At 44.1% G+C, this 21,945-nt stretch overlaps 1 protein-coding gene across 2 annotated transcripts in view; it reads left to right on the top strand.

Annotated features, from left to right (window-relative positions):
- The window catches only part of LOC134355368 (plexin-A2-like), a 560,952-nt gene that overhangs the window by 416,481 nt on the left and 122,526 nt on the right, over positions 1 to 21,945 (top strand). For both annotated transcript variants that reach the window (XM_063065148.1, XM_063065149.1), the window contains exon 13: positions 4,623 to 4,774. In XM_063065148.1, the coding sequence (XP_062921218.1) occupies positions 4,623 to 4,774 (152 nt within the window). The remainder of the gene's footprint in view (positions 1 to 4,622; positions 4,775 to 21,945) is intronic.

Consider the following 21,945-nt stretch of genomic DNA (forward strand, 5'->3'; position numbering starts at 1 on the left):
GGTCATTCTTACCCCCAGCCATTAGGCTCTATAATGAGTCAACCTATAACCCCTCCTGTTAGACGGTTTGAGGTAACTTTTTTTTATATTTTCTTATTTCTCTTCTAATATTTGTATATCTGTGCACTTGTTTTGCTACTGTGACATTGTAATTTCCTTTGGGATCAATAAAGTATCAATCTATCTTTATCCCATTGTAAAACACTTTGAACTGCATCGTCTGTATGAAAAGTGTTCTATAAATAAAATTATTATTATTATTATTATTATTATTACTACTATTATTACTATTTTCATCTCCCAGCTCAAGCTGGTAAAACCTGAGATACGGGCATATCCAAGCAAACTCATTCCTCAATTGCTAGGAACTTTCAGGCGATTCTAGTGGTGTTTAGTATTGTGGCTTCTGGAGGTTTACATAGATATCGCTGTGTGGGCCTAATTGTTTAATGCTATTGTGTTGTGATTTTGGGATGATACCAGTTGTAGATACCTGTTCATGTTCCATAGTCTTTCAATTTCCTCTTTTGATTCAGCATATTTACGGAGTTGATTTCTGTAAGTTATGTGTGATTGAAATGGCTATATCTGTTAAGTAAGTTGCTCTTGCTTGTTTATCCTGTAATATTATATCCATGAAGCCCATGAGCGCAAGTTAACCAAGTATGCAAGAATTAAGATCAGAGTGCAGAGACGGAGGGTGGAAGGGCTCATGCTATCCATTCGAAGTAGGCTGCCGTGGGTTTATTGCGTTCACTCTTCAGAAGTAGCTGCGTGACCTTGGCTTCACTAGAAGAGAGATCAAGTCAACCAGCAGGGCTGTAGCTGAGGCAGCAGAGAAAGGATCAGCATGGGTGTGGACCAAGTACGTCCAGAGGGGCAGATAGTCAGACAGTGTATACATATCTTGCAAACCCTTCAGTAGAGACACCTAGAGAGTAGACTATCTGTTGGATGGAAGTGACCAACAACTCTGATAGAGGCAGATGCCAAGTTTTTAAGCTCACCAGTGGGAGGTGGTGCTTTAGCACTGCTGGCCCACCACCTCGAGGGAGTCTTGATCATAAGCGGGCCAAAACTCCTGAAGACAGGTGGCAGATCAACTGATGATCCCGCTGGTGATAGCACAGGACAGTTAACATCTTAGTCCATGTGTATTTTGTAACTCTTATATCCAGATGGTTGTTATGGATTGTCATATCTGTAATAACGGATCAGTCATAATATAATTTGTGGGACTCAAAAACTGGATTAGGCTTGTATTTATCGTAAGGTATGGTTTCTCATATGAGTTTGTATTTTAAAGCAAGTTTTTGGTGAATGATATTTGCCACTTAACGGTTATCAATAATTATTATGATCTTGTTCCTCCCTGATGGTAGTAATGAGAATTTTCCACTTTCCTACAGAGTTGTCCATTTACCGGATATTTCCCCACTCACTAGACCGTGCCCTCTGGGCAACTGGTTTTCCTGTCTTGGTGACATCAACCAAATCAGCAATTGTATCATTGGTGCATTTACCCCACTCATTTGTAGAATTGTACACATGGTGGGTGAACGGAGAGCCCAGCAGCACAGCCTCTGAGTGAGGAGCCACTCTTCTAAGCTCAGCTGCTCACCGGGCCAACTTGCAATCCTTATCAGAAATATATTTACCATCAGGAGTTTCCAAATAGAACGGAGCAGAAGAAATTGAAAAACCCCAGCAAGGCATTTTGATCCCTATATCTGTTTATTGCGTGTCCACATTGAATCAGAATCAGAATCAGGTTTAATATGTGTTCATCCATCATCAATGTCGATGAGGACTTTCACACTATTATGATGGTGTCGAGACTAGCGCGTGATTTGGATTTAAGTGAGGGAGAGTTGCGTAGCGTCAGCCTCACTCTCTCTTCCCAATTCCCATCTGGATCCAGTGGCAAGACAGAGTCGAGACGACTGGAGATGGGACTAGGCACAGTGGATGACCAGGACGTCTTCTGTGTCTTGTCCTGCTCTACACATTCCACGACGCTTGCAGAGACCATCTTCTTGACCGTTGGACCTTCCGTTGGTCTCGTCCACTCAATCTGCTGGAGTCTGTCTTCACATGCCAGGGTAGACATTTCCCTATCTCACCCAGGGTTTGAGACCCGTCCACTACCCTCACCTGGTTTAACCGGCTTGTCGAAGCCGTTGCCCGGGGTGTGGCCGCTGTCACATGCAAACAGCTACGGGTGGAGAGCCACAGGTGAGAGCTGAGTGCCAGGTGGGGACCAAAGGCGGACTAACTGCCCTGAAAAGGATGCGACCGGTTTAATATAACCGGTATATGTCTGACGTTTGTTCTTATGCAGTAGCAGTACAATGCAATACTTAATAATAAAAACCGTGCAAGGAGAGAAAATACAAGTGGTGAGGTAGTGGTCACGGGTTCAACGTCCATCCAGAGAGCCGATGGCAGAGGGGAAGAAGCATTGCCTGAATCACTGAGTGTGCGCCTTCAGGCTCCTGTACCTCTTCCCTGATGGTAGCAGTGAGATGAGGGGACGGGGGTCCTTAATGATGGATGGCACATTTTTGAGGCATCACTCCTTGTAGACATCCTGGACCCTGGGAAAGCTAGTGCCCATGATGGAGCTGACTGAGTTTACAACTCTCTGCGGCTTATTTCGATCAATCCTGTGCAGTGCCCCCCAACACCCCAATACCAGACGGTGCTGTCAGTGGGAATGTTCTCCATGGTACATCTGTAGAAATTCGAGAGTGTCTTTAGTGACATACCAAGTCTCCTCAACACTGGAAGAAAGAAGTCAGCTTCCTCGCAATTTATCCAAAAACAGATTTCACAATCAAGGTGACCTGTCTCATCCGAGCCAAACAACAAAATCAATGCCTATTTTGAAAACTTCTCAGCTGTCCCCTGAGCCTAATTTGACTTTTATCTCTCTTTAATGTCTTCCTTTCTTATTTATAATGTTTGGCTACGACGTCTGTGAAGATTGGGACTTCATTCCACTGTTTTGATGTGGGAGAAACCTTTCTCTCCACTCTGTTCCACACAACAAAAGCAGCCTTTGTTTTAGCTCTCCAGTTTCTGAAAAGCTTTGTAATCCGGAGGGCGTACTCCCCAGCAGTTTTAATTCACTGATCTCTGGTACCTCCGTTGTAATTTTTTTGTGTGTGTGTTACTGTTGCTTGGCAACTGTTAGTTCAACAATGTGGATAAGCAGAATGCTGGCTTCGCAGCAAATTAAGCACAATAGGTTATCTAGCTGCTATTTATCACAGGACTGTCAGGGCCATTTGAATCTCCGGCAAAGCTTTCCAATGCATCTTCAGCATTTGCAGCTGGCATTACCCCTGCTCTGTGTCTCTGCTTGCCTGTCACCGTGTCTGCTGTTATGTCCGGCACTAATACAGCTCTCAGGTTTCAGCGCTCGTCAACTACACTGGGGGGACCGCTTCGTCAAGCACCTTTGCACCACCCACCGCAAAAGACAGGCTTTCCCGAGGAACATCCATTCCCATTCTGACATGTCGACCTATGGTCTCTTCTACTGCCACAATGAGCCACTCTCAGGTTGGAGAAGCAACACCTCATTTTCCTTCTCAGCAGCCCCCAACCGGATGGCATGAACATCGATTTCTCGAACTTCTGATAATCTGTCACGTTTCCCCCTTCTCTCTTTTTCCATTCCCCTTCTGGCTCTCTCTCTTACCAGTTCTCTTCCTACCTGCCAGTCACCTCCTACATCTCTTTCTCCCATGGACCACTCTCCTATCAGATTCCTTCGTCATCGATTGTTTATTCCCCTCCACAGATGCTGCTTAACCTGCTGAGTTCCTCCAGCACTTTGTGTGTGTTGCCCTGGAACTCCAGCAACTGCAGAATCTCAAGTGTTTATGAATTGGTAAATTGGATTACTATTGTTGCATGTACCGAGATACAGTGAAAAAACTTGTCTTGCACACTGTCCAGACAGCAGTTTGTCACACAGTGCGCGAGGTAGTCCAAGGTAAAGCAATAACAGAATGTAGAATAAAGCGTAACTGTGTGACAGTAGCATAGCGGTTAGCAAAACACATTACAGCTCAGTTCAATTCCGACGTCTTCTCGAAGGAGTTTATACGTCCTCGCTGTGGAATGCATGGGGTTTCTCCAGATGCTCCAGTTTCTTCCCACAGTCCAAAGACGTACTGGCTAGTAGGTAAATTGGACATTCTAAATTGTCCCGTGATCAGGCTTGGGTTAAATCGGGGATTGCAGGACGGCACAGCTCAAAGGGCTGGAAGGGCCAATTCTGCGGGGTATCTCGATAAATGAAATGCATAAATAAAAATACAGAGGAAGGGCAGTGTAGTCAGACAGCAAGATGCAAAATCATAACGAGATAGACTGTGTGGTCAACAGTCCATCTTATCATGCTAGGGAGCTGTTCAATAGTCTTATAACAGCAGGATGGAAGCTGTTTTTGAGCCTAGTAGTACGTACTTCCAGTTTTTTTAATTTTCTGCCCGATGGGAGGGAAGGGTGAAGACCGTAAGTCACAGGAGCAGAAGAGGGAATATACAATTTCCTGTACTTTGAGGGTGTTCAGGAAAGTGTGGGCTGAATCTGCTGCTCTGTTTTCTCAGGTGACTCCGGTGTCCGGTCCACGGGAAGGTGGGACACAGGTGACCATCCAGGGAGTCAACCTGGGCTTGGATTTCCTGGATATTGCTAACAGCGTCCGTGTGGCGGGAGTCCAGTGTATCCCACTCTTGAATGGTTATATCATTGCTGAACAGTAAGTTTCATCCACCTTTTGTGATGTACATATATAAATTAACTTTTTGTTACCTGGTTTAACTCTCCTCCACGTCAAGAACTCTCCAAGATCATTATCCAATGATTGAACCAGGTGTGCTAGGTTACTTTTGTGAAGAATTTATTAAGTCAATTTAAACCAAATTAGGGGATTTTACATTAGTTATTCAACTGCATCCAGGCTTAAATAATTCGCTTTTTTAAAATTAATTATTCAATTATTGATGTAGTCAGATGACAAAGGTAACAAAGTTCAAAGTACATTTTATTATCAGAGTACATATCAGTCACCATATACAACCCTGAGATTCATTTTCCTGTGGGCATACTCAGCAAATCTATAGAATTGTAACAATAACAGGATCCATGAAAGATCAACCAGAGTGCAGAAGACAACAAACTACAAATACAAATATAAATAAATAGCAATAAGTAACGAGAACATGAGATAATGAGATAACAAGTCCTTACAGTGAGATCATTGGTTGTAGGAACATTTCAATGATAGGGCAAGTGAGTGCAGTTATCCTCTTTTATTCAAGAGCCTGATGGTTTTAGGGTAGTAACTGCTCTTGAACCTGGTGATGCAAGTGCTAAGTCTCTCGTACCTTCTACCTAGTGGTAGCAGCGAGAGGAGAGCATGACACCCGAGTGGTGGGGGTCTCTGATGACGGACGCTGCTCTCCTGTGACAGCGTTCCATACAGACGTGCTCAGTGGTTGGGTGGGCTTTACCCGTGACGGACTAGGCCAAATCCACCATCTTTTGTAGAATTTTTCATTCAGTGGCATTAGTGTTTCCATGCCAGGCTGTGATGCAACCAGTCAATATACTCTCCACCACACACCTATAGAAGTTTGTCAAAGTTTTAGATATCATGCCGAACCTCCACAGATGCCTAGGGAAATAGAGGTTCTGCTGTGCTTTTTTTGCAATTGCATTTTGGTGCTGGGTCCAGGACAGATACTCTGAAATAGTAACACCCAGGAATTTAAAGTGGCTATTCCTCTCCACCTCTGATCTTCTGGCTCATGGACCTCTGGTTTCCCTCTCCTGAAGTCCCTAAGCAGTTCCTTGGTCTTGCTGATAGTTGAACACTTTAGATAGTTGGATGCAATATTCAAACGTTCTACAAACAGACTTACATGAAATCCATGTCATCTTCCTGCACCATGTTCAGGAATTTTACAGCACTAGAAATGTCCTGTCAGCAATGTCTGAATGTGGAGACCATCTCAGTCCTTGCTCGAAATGGGCTGAATATTGGTGTTGTCTTGAAGAACCTCCAGCCCCTGGTGACCACGCCCTTTGGTTTCATTTTGTGCTTGCTCAGACACAAGAACTCAAGCTAAGATCTGAGAAGTAGATGTTTGATGGGAGTTTACTGAGCTGTGTTCTCATAGAGAGCGAGAGAGACAGAGAGAGAATGCAGAGACAGTCCCGTTGGCTCACAGAGGTCGTGATGACCATCAATCACCCATTCACTCTAACCCTAATCCCACTTCATTCAACATGAGACAATAAAGCATAGGAGCAGGTAAGGCCATTTGGCCCATTGAATCAGCTCTACTGTTCCATCATGGCTGATTTATTTTCACTATCAACCCCACTCTCCTGCCATCTCCCTGTAAGCTTTGCTGCCCCTACTAATCAAGAATCTGTCAACCTCCAGTCCTCCACAGCCTCATATTCTCCCTCACCCCATCACCTCCTCACAGATTCTGTCACTCAGCCACACACAAGGGGTAATTTACGGTGCCCAACTAATCTATCAAAACACAGGTCTTTGGGACATGGGCGGAAGCTGGGGCAGCCAGGGAGCCCATGAGGTGATGGGGCAATGTGTAAACACAAAGCTCTATTGAACTCAAGACAGGGGCAGACAGGAGGAACTCCAGAGATGCTGGACTGATTTTCAGTGTGCTCTGGGTGTCAGAGTCACCTGGGTCCCAGCAAACACCCATTCCCATTCAGATTTATTTATCACGTCTACACTGAACCATACAGTGAGATGCGTCACTGTTGACAAACAACACAACCTGAGGATTTTGCTGGGGGCACCACACATTCCAATATAGCACACCCACAATGTTCAGCAGAACAACAGGATGACAACAGCACCGAAACAACCCACTTTCCCACCCTCACACCCAACCCCACACACACACTCTCACACCCAATTCCACATACACACTCCCACCCAATTCCACACACACACACCCTCACACCCAATCCACATACACACCCTCACACCCAATCCACACACACACACCCTCACACCCAATCCACACACACACACCCTCACACCCAATCCACACACATACCCTTACACCCAACTCCACAAACACACACTCCCTCACACCCAACAACACAGACACAAACCTTCACACCCTACTCCACAAACACACATCTTCACACACACACATACATGCACACATACACACACACACCGACATAGGCACATACACGTGCACACACACACACACACACACCCCGACTCACATACGCACACCTCCAATCCCAGAATTAGCTGCTTGCTGGCATCCAGTCTTGGCCCTGGACTCTCAGACGATGAGGCAACGAGACTCCACTTCTGTGACGTGTCTTTACTCCCTGCCACACTACACCATGCAGCTTATGCTACAATTGTCCAGAAATTTCCCACATTTTTCTCCAAATTCAAATGTCTGGTCAGGAATTCAGGAAAGAGTTGCGAAGAAATTTTTCCACTCAGGGGTTTGTGAGTCTTTGGAAAATGAAATCCATGGAGACTGAGTTCATTCTTCGAGTTATATAGCACAGAAACAGGCCCTTCAGCCCATTCATCCATGCTTGCAAAGGTGCCTACCTAGGCTGGTCCCATTTTCCTTCATTTGGCCCATATCCCTCCAAACCAGGAGTTGCCACCTGGGGTCTACGGACCCCTCAGTTAATAGTAGGGCTCCACGGCGTAAAATGGTTGGGAACCTGTGCTCTAAACCTTTCCTATCCATGTACCTGTCCAAATAAGACAGAAACCAGCCATTTTTTACACATTAAGGGATTCAGCAAATCATAAACACAAGAAATTTTGCGGATGCTTGAAATCCACAGCAACACACAAAAAAATGCGGGTGGAACTCAGCAGGTCAAGCAGCATCTTTGTAAATTAATAAACAGTCAACATTTTGGGGCTGAGACCCTTCTTCAGGCCTGGAAAAGAGGGAGGAAGACACCAGAGTAAAAAGGTGGGGAGAGAGGGAAAGGAAGGCGATAGGTGAAGCTGGAGAAAAGGTCGAGGCTGGAGAAGGAGGGGTTGGATCGGAGAGGAGTGTTGGACCATAGGAGAAAGGGAAGGAGGAGGGAAGCCAGTGAGAAGTGAACAAGATGGCGGCAAAGAGACAAGCCACCAGGAAGGATATGTGGCTGTGTTAGCAGGTCTGGGTGAGTTCATGGCCAAAGAGTCGGAGGGCAGCAGAGATCACGAAAGGGAAGCAGTGAGACAGGGTTTCACTGAACCCTGTCAGCAATATAGGGTTAGCGCAGCAAAGGGCTCCTAAGGTAAAAGATCACCTACAATCTGACAGAACGGTCTGTCTTGTTCCTCCTCTTCCTGTCCAGATTGAATAAATGGCGATTTCTGAGGTTATAAGGGTCCTGATTGAAGATGTTTGATTAGGACATAGAATAGTACAGCACAGGAAGAGGCCATTCGGGCCACAACGTTGTGCTGAACCAGCTAAAAAGCAAATCAAAAACACCCAAACGCGAATCCCTCCTACCTACACCACGTCCATATCCCTCCATCTTCCTCACATCCATGTGCCTGTCTATACAAACATCTGTTAAAAGCCTCTAATATATTTGCCTCTACCATCATACCAGGCAGATGGGGTCAACCACTCTCTGAGTAAAAAACGTACCTCTCATAATCCCGTTGAACCTACCTCTTCTCACCTTCAATGCGTGCCCTCTGGTAATAGACATTTCAACCCTAGGAAACAGATACTCTCTCTGTACTCTATAATTGCCTCTCACAAACTTGCAAGCCTCTACCAGATCTCCCCTCGGCCTCCGGCACTCCAGAGAAAACATCCCAAGTTTATCCAGCCTCTCGTGATATACCAACCCTCTAAACCAGGCAGCATCCTGGTAAACCTCCTCTGTGCCCTCTCCAAACTGGCAACATCCTTCCTATAGTGAGGCAACTAGAACTGTATGCAATACTCCAGATGTGGCCTAACCAGAGTTTTATAAAGTTTCAACATAACCCCTTGACTTTTGAACTCAATGCTTTAATAAAAGCAAGCAACACAAGGAATTTTTTTTCACTCTGGGTAGTGACTCTTTGCTCTGAGGGTAATGAATACTTTGCTTCAGTAATTTACCAGGGACCTTGACGTTAGTGAGGTCAGTGTAGAAAAGGCTGATGTTAAGGATGTGCTGGAACTTCTAAAAAACGTTAGGATATTTAAGTCCCTGGGGCTAAACGGGATATAACCCAGGTTAGGAGTAGTACCTGTTGGAATGGTTGGATATGGTCCATTTGGCGAGAGGGAGGGAGGGAGGGAGGGAGAGAGAGAGAGAGAGAGAGAGAGAGACAGACAGACTGAAACAAGTCAACAGTTCACTGATTTAAATGAGAACTGTTGCAGAATTTTGAGGAAAATGAAAACAATGAAAGCTAGGCCAACAGGACCATTAGCTAAAGCTCTCAAACTGAAAGTAAAATGCCAACTCCAGGGCTGAAAGCAATATCTAATTAATAAATGAAAGTTACTCCTCTCCAGCATCAGTCGAGACAGTAGTCCGCTTCCCCAGACAAGGATGAGGGAGGTAGGGAGCATAACATTGCTGTGCTTTTGCTCAAATCTCAACAACACTACAACGAAAAGAGGGAAGTTAAATATCACCAAAATGAAAGAGAAATTAGCTAGAACGTGTGTATTTGTGAACGCAGTTGTCTAACCTGTTGCACAGCTCAGTCCCAGCCTATTCAATCTCCTTGTAACTACATCAGTCCATCACACATTGACCACACGGCAGAGTCTGTGGTTCTGATCAATGTTATTCCTTTCTTCAAGTCAGGGTGAGGAATAACCCTTGGAATTATAGATCAGTGAGATGTACTTCAGCAGTGAGCAAATTATCAGAGAGGATTCTTTGAGACACAACTTACAGGTATTTAGAGAATCATAGTCACCATCTATGTCCCTCATGATTTTGTACACCTCTATCAAATCTCCCCTCATTCTTTTAGCCTTCAGGGAATAAATTCCAAACCGATTCAACCTTTCCCTATAACTCAGGTCTTCAAGTCCGAGCAACATCCTTGTAGTTGTGCTGAAGCTGAATATTCTGGGTTTCGCTGAGGACTTTCAGAATCTCCACGTGTCTTGGTGCTGAGATGAATCAGAAAGAGAATTGGATTTATTTTGACCCCTGCTCTGTTTGCCTCTGAGAATTGTGGCTCCGTGCTAGCGGGATTCTGGAGTTTGAAGCAGCCATCCATTTATATTTCCTGTCCGAATCCAGCGAGCCTTGCCGCTGTGCCTGAGGGTGAGGTACGGCTGACTGAGACTACCCCGCACCAGGGGCAGTGATACAGCACAGAGCAGCCACCCAGCCCTGCTAGTGAAGCTGACATCAATCACTGAAATAGTGACCTTCCCCTCAGAGCTGACTGTGTTTTGGTTCAGCATTTCGACCCTGTGGTGCCCAGATTTTAAAAATTCCTCACCACACTGCAAATTACTCAGTGTATCCTCGACAAAGACTCAGCGTTTGACCTTCTGGCCTGATGTTATTCATTATTACTGAGGCTTCTGCTAAACATCTCAAACTCCAGTCAACATGAGCGTGTCTTGTTCCAGTTTGCTAATTTATTGTAAGTTATAGCTCAGTAAATTACAGCTATGATTGGCCGATGTGATATTAATTGGACATAAAGCCTTTCACACGTGCATTGCATTTTGCTAATATTGAGGGTGATCATATCGAAGAAGGTCACGGTTCTTATCATAGAATCTCTTTCAGTAAACGTTGCTAAGTGCTGCTTTCTGCCACATCGATCCTGTCTCTCCTCCACGTGACCTCTTCCAATCCACTTTAGGAACAGCCAGCTTCGCCTGTAATGTCATGGCTCCTTCGTCCAGCCTCACATACAAATTAAACTGAGACCATTCCAGCTGCTGAGAAGTTAATTATGTCATTTGGGAACAATGAAAAAAACTGACAGTCCATGCCAAGTTCTTTACCAAAAATATTCTGAAAATGGAAATAAAAACACATCTGCAATGCATTTTAGGAAAAGGGATGATTTAATTCACATGATGTGAGGTCCGCTGTTTTTTTTTTAATTATGCAGTTCTTTGTCATAAAAAGGGAACAGAAAGTATTAATAGACCTCTTTATTTTTGAGAACCATTTTGTCCAACTGCTGTCAGTAAACAGTAAAACAGGACCGAATACGTTGATGTAGAATGAGAACATGAGAACTAGGCACAAGCAACAATTTATTTTCTTACTCCCCTCTGGTGCTCTGTAAGACCATAAGACATAGGAGCAGAATTAGGCCATTTGGCCCAACTGGTTCTGCCATCCCATTATAGCTGGTCATTTACCTCAGCATCACTTGGTTTTGTTAAGTCTACATCACTTGATTCCATTCAGGCCCCCAAAAAAGTTTCAGATCCTGTATAGATTCCTCCCCTTTCACCGTAAACTATGTCCTCTAATATTAGGCTAGAAGTTCTGATCTCTGCCCCCATGATGTTATAAACCTCTATAGTCACTACTCAACTTCCTGCTTGTTGGTGCTGGAATGTGCGGCAATGCATGCAGCCTGCCTTCAGCACGTTCTTAGGTGTGTTGGTACAGCTGCAACCTGACATCCCAACTCTTATACACAGAGCATATAAGAAGGTTAGTAAGGTAAGCACCTTCTTCACTATCCTATCCACCCAAGTTTCCAGTTTCAAAGACCTCAGACCTTGCAGTTTACCCTCTGGACCAGCCTACCTTAGGGGACCTTATCAAAAGTCTTACTAAAATCCCATTAAACCACAACTCACTTTATCAATTTTCTTAGTTACCTCCTCAAAAAACTTGAAACAGGTAGAGTCATAGATCATTGAAGCAGACAAGCAAGCCCATCAGCCCATCCAGTCCATCCAGTCCATGCTGAACCATTCTGCCTTGTCCCATCGACCTGCACCTGGACAATTCATGTACCTACCCATCTTCCTCTTAAACGTTGAAATCGAACCACTTCCGCTGGCATCTTCTTCTGCATTCACACCACCCTCAGTGAAGACGTCCCCCCATCATTTTCCCCTTAGGCACAAGACACAAGAGCAGAATTAGGCCATTTGGCCCATTGAGTCTGTTCCAACATTTCATCATCGCTGATAAGCGTTTCACCTTTTACCCTAAACCTATGACCTCTAGTTCTAGTCTGACCCAACTTCAGATTTGTGAGACATGATCTCCCCTGCAGAAAACCATGCTGACTCTTCCTATCCAGTCCCTGTCTTTCCAAGTGAACATAAATCCTGATGTTAAAAACACAAACCTTTGGAGGAACTGCTCCAAATTCCAGCATCTACATTTGGATGGGTGTCTGAATGAAAAGGTTTTCAATGTCAAGAGTAGATGACCAGTGAGTAGATTTTTTCTTAATTTCCTCAGGGTAGCTGCAGAATACAAGGTCTCCGGGTTGAGGATTTTTTCAGAGTAGGCAATCAGTTAATGGAAACCAAAGCATCAGAACCATTAATCTTGGCTGGAAGAGTATAGCTGAGTCTTTCCTCAGCCAGAGATCAGTGATACAGCCGCTTCCCATCAACGTAACATCGGCCCATGGAATTCGTAAACTCTCTGCAGGTCAAACTGTGTGCGTGGAGGCAATGTTTACAGCCAGTGAACTTCCTCAGAACTGGAAAGAGCATAAAAGGAAACTAAATAAGTTTTAGGTTGCAGAGAAAGTGTGAATGAGCAGAGCAAAAGAGAGGGCAAGCCTGTGACTGGATGGAATGGAAATTGGTAACACTACTCTTTACATAGACTGAAAAACAAGTGGGCCGAGCTTTTCCTGTTTTTATTTTCTATTCCTCCCATTCCCAGTTTTTTGCCTGTTGAATAGGTGTCAAAAATGAATCTGTTGTATTTATGCTGATGCAGTAATCAGGGGAATTTAACATGAGAAATTCTGTAGATGCTGGAAGTTCAAAACACACACACAAAATGCTGGAGGAACTCAGCAGGTCAGGCAGCATCTATGCACATTAATAAACCGTTGACATTTTGGGCTGAGACCCTTCTTCAGGACTGGAAAGGAAGGGGGCGGGGAAGGAGGATAGCTAGAAGATGATAGGTGAGGCCTGCTGGGTGGGACCCAGATCTGGGCCGTACCCTCCAAATATCCAGACCTGCCTCTCGGTTTTTTTTGCACTACCTTACTTTCCCTTTTCTATTTTCTATTTATGATTTATAATTTAAATTTTTAATATTTACTATCGATTTGTACTCCAGGGAGCGCGAAGCGCAGAATCAAATATCGCTGTGATGATTGTACGCTCTAGTATCAATTGTTTGGCGACAATAAAGTAAAGTAAAGTAAGGTAAAGGGCTGGAGAAGAAGTAATCTGACAAAAGAGGGGAGGGGACCGTGGGAGAAAGAAAAGGAGGATGGGCCCAGGAGAAGGTGATAAGCAGGTGAGAAGAGGTAAGGGGCCAAGGTGAGGAATAGATGAGGAGGGGAGGGGAAGGGAAGTTTTTTACTGGAAGAAGAAATCGAGCACTTCGTCGAGCACTTCACACCATCTGCCAAAAGCAGAACTTCCTGGTGGCCAACTATCTCAATTCCAATTCTCATTCCCAATTCCAACATGTCAGTCCATGACCTCCTCTTCTTCCATCAGATTCTTTCTTCTCCAGGCCTTTACCCTTCCTTTCCACCTGGTTTCACCTTCCCCTCCCCTCCTCAACCTTTTTACTCTGGTGTCTTCCCCCTTTCCTTCCAGTCCTGAAAACCCAAAACATCAACTATTTATTAATTTCCTCAGATGCGGCCTGATCTCCCAAGTTCCTCCAGCATTTTGTGTGTGTGTGTGTGTGTGTGTGTGTGTGATGGGAGATGAAGTTCTGAAGAACTTTAAATTGAGACTTTATAAGGCATTGGTCAGACCACACTTGGAGTATTGTGAGCAGTTTTGGGCTCCTTATCTTGGCATTGGAGAGGATCCAGAGGAAGTTCACAAGAATGTTCCAGGAATGAAAGGGTATGAAAGGAACATTTTATGGCTTTGGGCATGTAGAGACTGGAATTTAGATGACTGAGGGCTGGAGGGATCTCACTGAAATCTATTCAATGTTGAAAGGGTTAGATATAGTGACTGTGGAGAAGATGTTACCTATGGTGTGAGTGTCTAGATGCAAGAGGGCACTGCCTCAGAATAGAGGGACATCCCTTTAAAATAGAGATGGAGAAGAAGTTCTTTAGCCAGAGAGTAGTAAATCTGTAGAACTCTTGCCACAAACAGCTGTGGCGCCCAAATCACTAGGTACATTTAAAGCAAATGTTGAATAGGTACTTGATTTTCAGGGTCTCAAAGTTTAAGGGGAGAAGGCCGGAGATTGGGTTTGAGAAAGATAATAAATCAGCTACAGTGGAATACAGAGCAGATTCAATGGGCCAAATAGCTCCTCTAATCTTATGGTCTTAAGTTGAAAAGGGGTGGCAACAGATAACAATTGGTCAGAGAGCTGGTGAACGATGTACGAACGTGTAATTCTACATTCATACCAAGTTAACAAATTTCACAACACATTGAAAACATAGAAAAACTACAGCACAATATAGGCCCTTCGGCCACAATACTGTGCCAAACATGTACTTACCTTAGAAATTACCTATGGTTACTTATAGCCCTCTATTTTTCTAAGCTCCATGTACCCATCCAGGAGTCTCTTAAAAAACCCTATCTTTTCCTCCTCCACCACCATCACCGGCAGCCCATTCTACGCACTCACTGCTCTCTGCGTAAAAAAACTTAGCTCTGACCTCTCTTTTACACCTACTTCCAAACACCTTAAAACTGTGCCCTTTCATGACAGCCATTTCGGCCTTGGGAAAAAGCCTCTGACTATCCACATAATCAATGCCTCTCATCATCTTATATACCTCTATCAGGTCACCTCTCATCCTTCGTCGCTCCCAAGGAGAAAAGGCCAAGTTCACTCAACCTATTCTCGTAAGGAATGCTCCCCAATCTAGGCAATATCCTTGTAAATCTCCTCTGCACCCTTTCTATAGTTTCCACACCCTTCCTATAGTGAGGCAACCTGCACTGAGCACAGTACTCCAAGTGGGGTCTGACCAGAGTCCTATATCAGAATCAGAATCAGGTTTATTATCACCGGCATGTGACATGAAATTTGTTAACTTAGCAGCAGCAGTTCAATGCAATACATAATCCATCAGAGAGAAAATAAATAAACAAAATAAAATATAATAATGATAAAGTAAATCAATTACGTATATTGAATAGATTTTTTAAAAACATGCAAAAACAGAAATACTGTATATTAAAAAAAAGTAAGGTAAGTGTCCAAAGCTTCAATATCCATTTAGGAATCAGATGGCAGAGGGGAAGAAGCTGTTCCTGAATCATTGAGTGTATGCCTTCAGGCTTCTGTACCTCCTACCTATGGTAACAGTGAGAAAAGGGCATGCCCTGGGTGCTGGAGGTCCTTAATAATGGACACTGCCTTTCTGAGACACCGCTCCTTGAAGATGTCCTGGGTATTTGTAGGCTTGTGCCCAGGCTGACTAAACTTACAACCTTCTGCAGCTTCTTTCAGTCTTGTTCAGTAGCCCCTCCATACCAGGCAGTGATGCAGCCTGTCAGAACGCTCTCCACAGTACAACTATAGAAGCTTTTGAGTGTATTGGTTGACATGCTAAATCTCTTCAAACTCCTAATAAAGTATAGCCGCTGACTTGCCTTCTTCATAACTACATCGATATGTTGGGACCAGGTTAGATCCTCAGAGATCTTGACACCCAGGAACTTGAGACTGCTCACTCTCTCCACTTCTGATCCCTCTATGAGGATTGGTATGTGTTCCTTCGTCTTACCCTTCCTGAAGTCCACAAACAACTCTTTCGTCTCACTAACGTTGAGTGCCAGGTTGTTGCTGCGGCACCACTCCACTAGTTGACTGTAACATTACCCCTCAGCTCTTAAACTCAATCCCACAGTTGATGAAGGCCAATACACCATATGCCTTCTTAACCACAGAGTCAACCTGCGCAGCAGCTTTGAGTGTCCTATGGACTTGGACCCTAAGATCCCTCTGATCCTCCACACTGCCTCGAGTCTTACCATTAATACTGTATTCTGCCATCATATCTGACCGACCAAAATGAATCACCTCACACTTATCTGGGTTGAACTCCATCTGCCACTTCTCAGCCCAGTTTTGCATCCTATCAATGTCCCGCTGTAACCTCTGACAGACATCCACACTATCCACAACACCCCCAACCTTTGTGTCATCAGCAAATTTACTAACCCATCCCTCCACTTCCTCATCAAGGTCATTTATAAAAATCACAAAGAGAAGGTTTCCCCAAACAGATCCCTGAGGCACACCACAGGTCACAGACATCCATGCAAAAAGTTCAATCAGGCTCGTAAGGCACGACCTGCCTTTGACAAAGCCATGCTGACAAATCCTAATCATATTATGCCTCTCCAAATGTTCATAAATCCTGCCTCTCCGGATCTTTTCCATCAACTTACCAACCACTGAAGTAAGACTCACTGGTCTATAATTTCCTGGACTATCTCTACTCCCTTTCTTGAATAAGGGAACAACATCTGCAACCCTCCAATCCTCTGGAACCTCTCCCGTCCCCACTGATGATGCAAAGATCATTGCCAGAGGCTCAGCAATCTCCTCCCCCGCCTCCCACAGTAGCCTGGGGTACATCTTGTCCAATCCCAGTGACTTATCCAACTTGATGCCAGTGCCCGTGATAATAAACCAGATTCTGATTCTGAATATATAATGGAATATTTTGCAATGGTTGAGAGATTTGCAACACTAGGAACCACAGTAGTTAGCACGGGTAGGCATCAAAAGAATTCACTGAACATTTGGTTAACACGCAAGTAGAGCTGACCTGAAATGGGAATTATTGTCTCGGGATTTGTTTCCAAGAGTTAGGAATCCTGCAACCCAGAGGGTTTTGGTACTCAGAAACTGATTTTTTTTGTCCTCGAGGGAGTGAGGAAATGGGGGATTAGGCTAGAATTTGTCAAGGCTGTTAGTGGATCAGACCACATTGAATCGCAGGTTGTAATTTTATTCTATAAAGTCAAGTTACATACTTAATTCAGAGGCACAAGAATGCAGATACTGGGAATCTGGAGCAACACACACTGAATGCGGGCTGACTTATGTGTTACGGTCTTGTGGTCTGATGAAGGGTCTCAGACCAACATGTTGACTGTTTATTTCCCTTCATGTGAGTTGCCTGACCTGCTAAATTCCTCCAACATTCTCCATGTGTTGTCCAATGTGTTCCTCCTTCCCTTTCTCCCATGGTCCACTCTCCCCTCAGGTTCCTTCTTCTTCAGCCCTTTACCTTCTCCACCTATCACCTCCCAGCTCCTCAATTCCACCTCCTCCGCTCCACCTGGCTTCACCTATCTCCTTCTAGCTTATAGTCCTTCCCCTCCCCCCCCCCACCTTCTCTGCCTAGCTTCTTCCAGTCCTAATGAAGGATCTCAGCCCGAAATATCAACTCTCAATCCCTTTACAGCTGCCTGAAGCTCTGAGTTGCTCCAACTTTGGATTCAGGTCAGTGAATGGTGCAAGGATGTAAAGTTCCTGTCTATAGTTGGATTCCCAATGAACAGAACTGAGTTCACTGCCTACCGATTGGAGATTTTCATGGAGCAGCAGAGTTACACAAACCCAGAGCGATCCCTCGCGGTGAGTTAGATCGTCCCAGCAGCTACTCCACCGAGAATTCTCGATCACAGACTGTAAGTGAGAATTAGATTGATCCTGACTGAATAGGCTTGTGCTGACCACCAGCAGCGACTGCACAATAGAATTTGACCAATTTACCACTGTGTATGAAGCTGAGATGACTGAAATCCAACCCATTGAGCAGGTCAGGCACACATAAAGATTGAAATCCATCTGGAGCTTCGGTGTGCCTTCCCCGTCTGGGCCACCCTGCTGATTACATTGGGGTGGTGGCTTAGATTAACATGTAGGAGAGCATCAGATATCGAGCTCTCCACTGTACCTCGCTGTTCTGCTGCCGTAAAGACAGGCTAAGACACACAATTGCACTTAAAAAAAACAAGGATCCTGATTTGGTAAGAATTGGAACCAGATTTAGTGTCACTAGCATACGTCGTAAAATTTGTTAGCTTTGCAGCAGCAGTACAATGATAACGCAGAGAAAAAGAAAACTGAATTACAGTATCTGTGTATTAAATAATTAAATGAACTAAGTAGTTCAGAAAATAGGAAGTAAAGAAGTAGTGAAGTCGTGTCCATTCAGAAATCAGATGGCAGAGGGGAAGAAGCTGTTCCTGAATCACTGAGTGTGTGCCTTCAGGCTCCTGTACCTCCTCCCTGATGGTAGCAATGAGAAGAGGGCATGTCCTGGGGAATGATGCCTTTTGGAGGCATCGCTCCTTGGCGAAAGCCTGGATACAGAGGCCAGTGCACATGATGGAGCTGACTAAATTTACAACTCGGTAGTTTACTTTGATCCTGTGCAGTAGATCCCCCTCCCCCGATACCTGGCAGTGATGCTGCCAGTTAGAATACCCTGCTGATTACATTGGGATGGTGGCTTAGATTGACATCAGATATCGAGCTCTCCACTGTACTCCGCTGTTCTGTCGCCGTAAAGGCAGGCCAACTCAGGCAAACAAGGATCCCGATTTGGTAAGGGGAACACCATCAAAAAAGCTAATTTGTATACAGGGAAGAGGTGCATGTTCACATAGAGAGTAGATCCCTGCTCTGAATATCTTTCAGTCTGAAATGAATTTCAATAAACCTTACCAAAAATAAGCTGTTTGTATTCATGGAAGTCCATTTTAACCCTTTCAGTTCAGAGAAGGTTTAAGATCAATGTAAATATTCTCAAGTAGCAAACTCTGTTGGCAGACAAACGTTCAAAAACGCTAGTGTGATATTTCTCAGCTCGCTATTTTAATCTGAAAATTGAACCATCTGTTAAATCCAGGGGGGAACTGATTTATGTAAGGCTTTAGTCTAGCTCTATAATTAATTTTTCCATTAATTTCAGGTGTTTGCGACATTTAACTTGAAGCTTGATTAGTGCATCTAATTGATCACTATCTTTGATTAGTGCAGAGACAAATAGTCCCCTCCCATCACAAGTTAACTCCTTTCACCTTCTATATTTTATTCAAAACTCATTTTATAAAGGAAATCAATCCACAGAAGTATGGTCACTCATAAGACTAGTAGATACAGGAGCAGGATTAGGCCATTTGACCCATCGAGTCTGCTCTGCCATTTCATCATGGCTGATCCATTTTTCCTCTCAGCCCCAATCTTCTGCCTCTCCCCATATCCCTTCACGCCTGACCAATCAAGAATCTATCAAACTCTGCCATAAATTTACCCAATGACTTGGCTTCCACAGCCACCTGTGGCAACAACTTCCACAGATTCACCACTGCCTGGCTAAAGAAATTCCTCCTCATCTCCATTCTAAATGGATGTCACTCTATTCTGAGGCTGTACCCTCTGGTCTTAGACTCCCCCACCATTGGAAACCCTTTCCATATCCGCTCTATCAAAGCTTTTCAATATTTGATAGTCTTCATTGAGATCCACCCTCATTGTTCTGAATTCCAGGGAGTGCAGGCCCAGAGCCATCAATTGGTCCTCATATGATTAGCCTTTCATTTGCGGAACCATTCTCACGAACTTCCTCTGAACCCTCTCCAATTTTAGCACATCCTTTCTTAGATAAGGATGTGCTCTAAGTGAGACCTTAACAATGCCTTATAAAGCCTCAACATTACATCCTTGCTTTTATATTCTAGTCTTCGCGAAATGAGTTACAACATTGCATTTGCCTACCTCACCACCCACTGAACCTGCAATTTAACCTTTAGGGAATCCTGCAGTCCCTTTGCACTTTGGATTTTTTTGTATTTTCATGCTGGAAAGTTGAAATTGAAGGTAGGATACAGGATTAATGGCAGGATTCTTAGCAGTATGAAGGAGCAGAGGGGTCTTGGGGTCGACATACATAGATCCCTCAAAGTTGCCAAGCATGTTGATAAGCTGGTTAAGAAGACATACAGTGTGTTGACTTCATTAGTTGGGGGATTGAGGTCAAGAGTCACGAGGTAGAGTTACAACTACATAAATGCTGTTTGAACCACATTTTGATATTGTGTTCAGTTCTCATCACCTGATAGTAGGAAGGACGTGGAAGCTTCCGAGAGGGTTCTGAGGAGATTTACTAGGCATCTCTTGGGTTAGAGATCATGTTTTTTTGAGAAAAAGTTGAGTGGGCTGGAGCTTTTCTCTTTGGGGCGGAAAGGGCTAAGATGAGAGGACACAATTTTAAGGTGATTGGAGGAAAGTATAGGGGGAAGTTCCAAGGTAGGTTTTACACAGAGAGTGGTGCGTGCATGGACCCTACTGCTAGGGTGGAGGTAGAGACAGCCGCATTAGGGACCTTTAAGGGACTCTTAGATAGACACATGGAGGAAAGAAAAATTGAGGACTCTGTAGAAAGGAAGAGTTATATCAGGGTTCCCAAAGTTTTTTATGCCATGGACCAATGCTATTAGGCAAGGGATCCGTGGCCCCAGTTTGGGAACCCCTGGTTAGATTGACCTTGAGTTAGATTAAGGGCTGACGAGACTGCACTATATTGTACTGTACTATAAATCTAATGCAATAGAAAACATTCATTCATGTATTTTCAACAGATACTCTGTCAACACTTCCTACTTGCAGCGTTTTCTCCCTGTGTTTCACCGTCTGACACAAGTTATTTGCAATTGAGATTAATTATTCTATTGTTTGAAATTAAAGCTGGCAGGTAACAGCCAGACTAAACACTCAATCGGAGCATTTACACATTGGCGTTTAGTGAAGTGCTGGACCCTTGCCAAGTCTTTGTCTGAAATCTTCAAACTCCACAATAAAGATGAGGCATATTGGTCTGTCAGTACTAGCTACAGGACAAGTAGTCTTGTACCACCTGTAGAAATTGCCAGATAAACAAAATTAACTTATCATTCTTGTCCAATAATACAAACTCACTTGTAGTTACTCACTGTGTTGAAGTAACCCAGTTGGTGTTAGCTTTATATGCCACATTTATATTGAGACGTACGGTGGAATGCATTGTTTTGTGGTCAATGACCAACACAGTCAAAGGATGTACTGGGGGAAGTCAGCAAGTGTCAAAATCTAATCAAATGGTTCAATTTAATATCAGAGTACGTATACAGTATACAACTTGAAATTCTTACTCTTCACAGACATCGACAAAACAAGAAACTTTATAGAATGAACAATAGAAACATCAGAACCCCGAAGTCCCCCCTCCCCTCTCCGGCGCCAACATAGCATGCTCACAGTACACTAGTCCTAACCCATATATCTTTGGAATGTGGGAGGAAACTGGAGCACCTTGAGGAAACCCACATATTTATGGGGAGAACGTACAAACTCCTTACAGACAGCAATGGGAACTGAACCCGTATCTTACAACTGGCAGTGTAAAGTGTTACATTAACTGCTGCACTACCATGCTGCCTGTCTATTCTGTTAGACAAGGTGAGCCGTGGTAGAGAGAGTAACATCTCTGCTGGTGGCTATATTGATAGGACTTGTTCATACACCTTGTCAAAGCATGCTTGTCCACTGATAGACAGTGCCTTACAAAGGTAAACACGATTTAACACGATTTTGACTTCTCTAACTTCCGCTAACATTGACTGCTCTAACTTCCGCCAACATTGACTGCTCTAACTTCCGCCAACATTGACTTCTCTAACTTCCGCTATTGCCCCACCTCCCCCTCGTACCCCATCCATTATTTATTTATATACACACATTCTTTCTCTCTCTCTCCTT

The sequence above is a fragment of the Mobula hypostoma genome, chromosome 13, assembly GCF_963921235.1.
Source record: "Mobula hypostoma chromosome 13, sMobHyp1.1, whole genome shotgun sequence".
NCBI lineage: Eukaryota > Metazoa > Chordata > Chondrichthyes > Myliobatiformes > Myliobatidae > Mobula > Mobula hypostoma.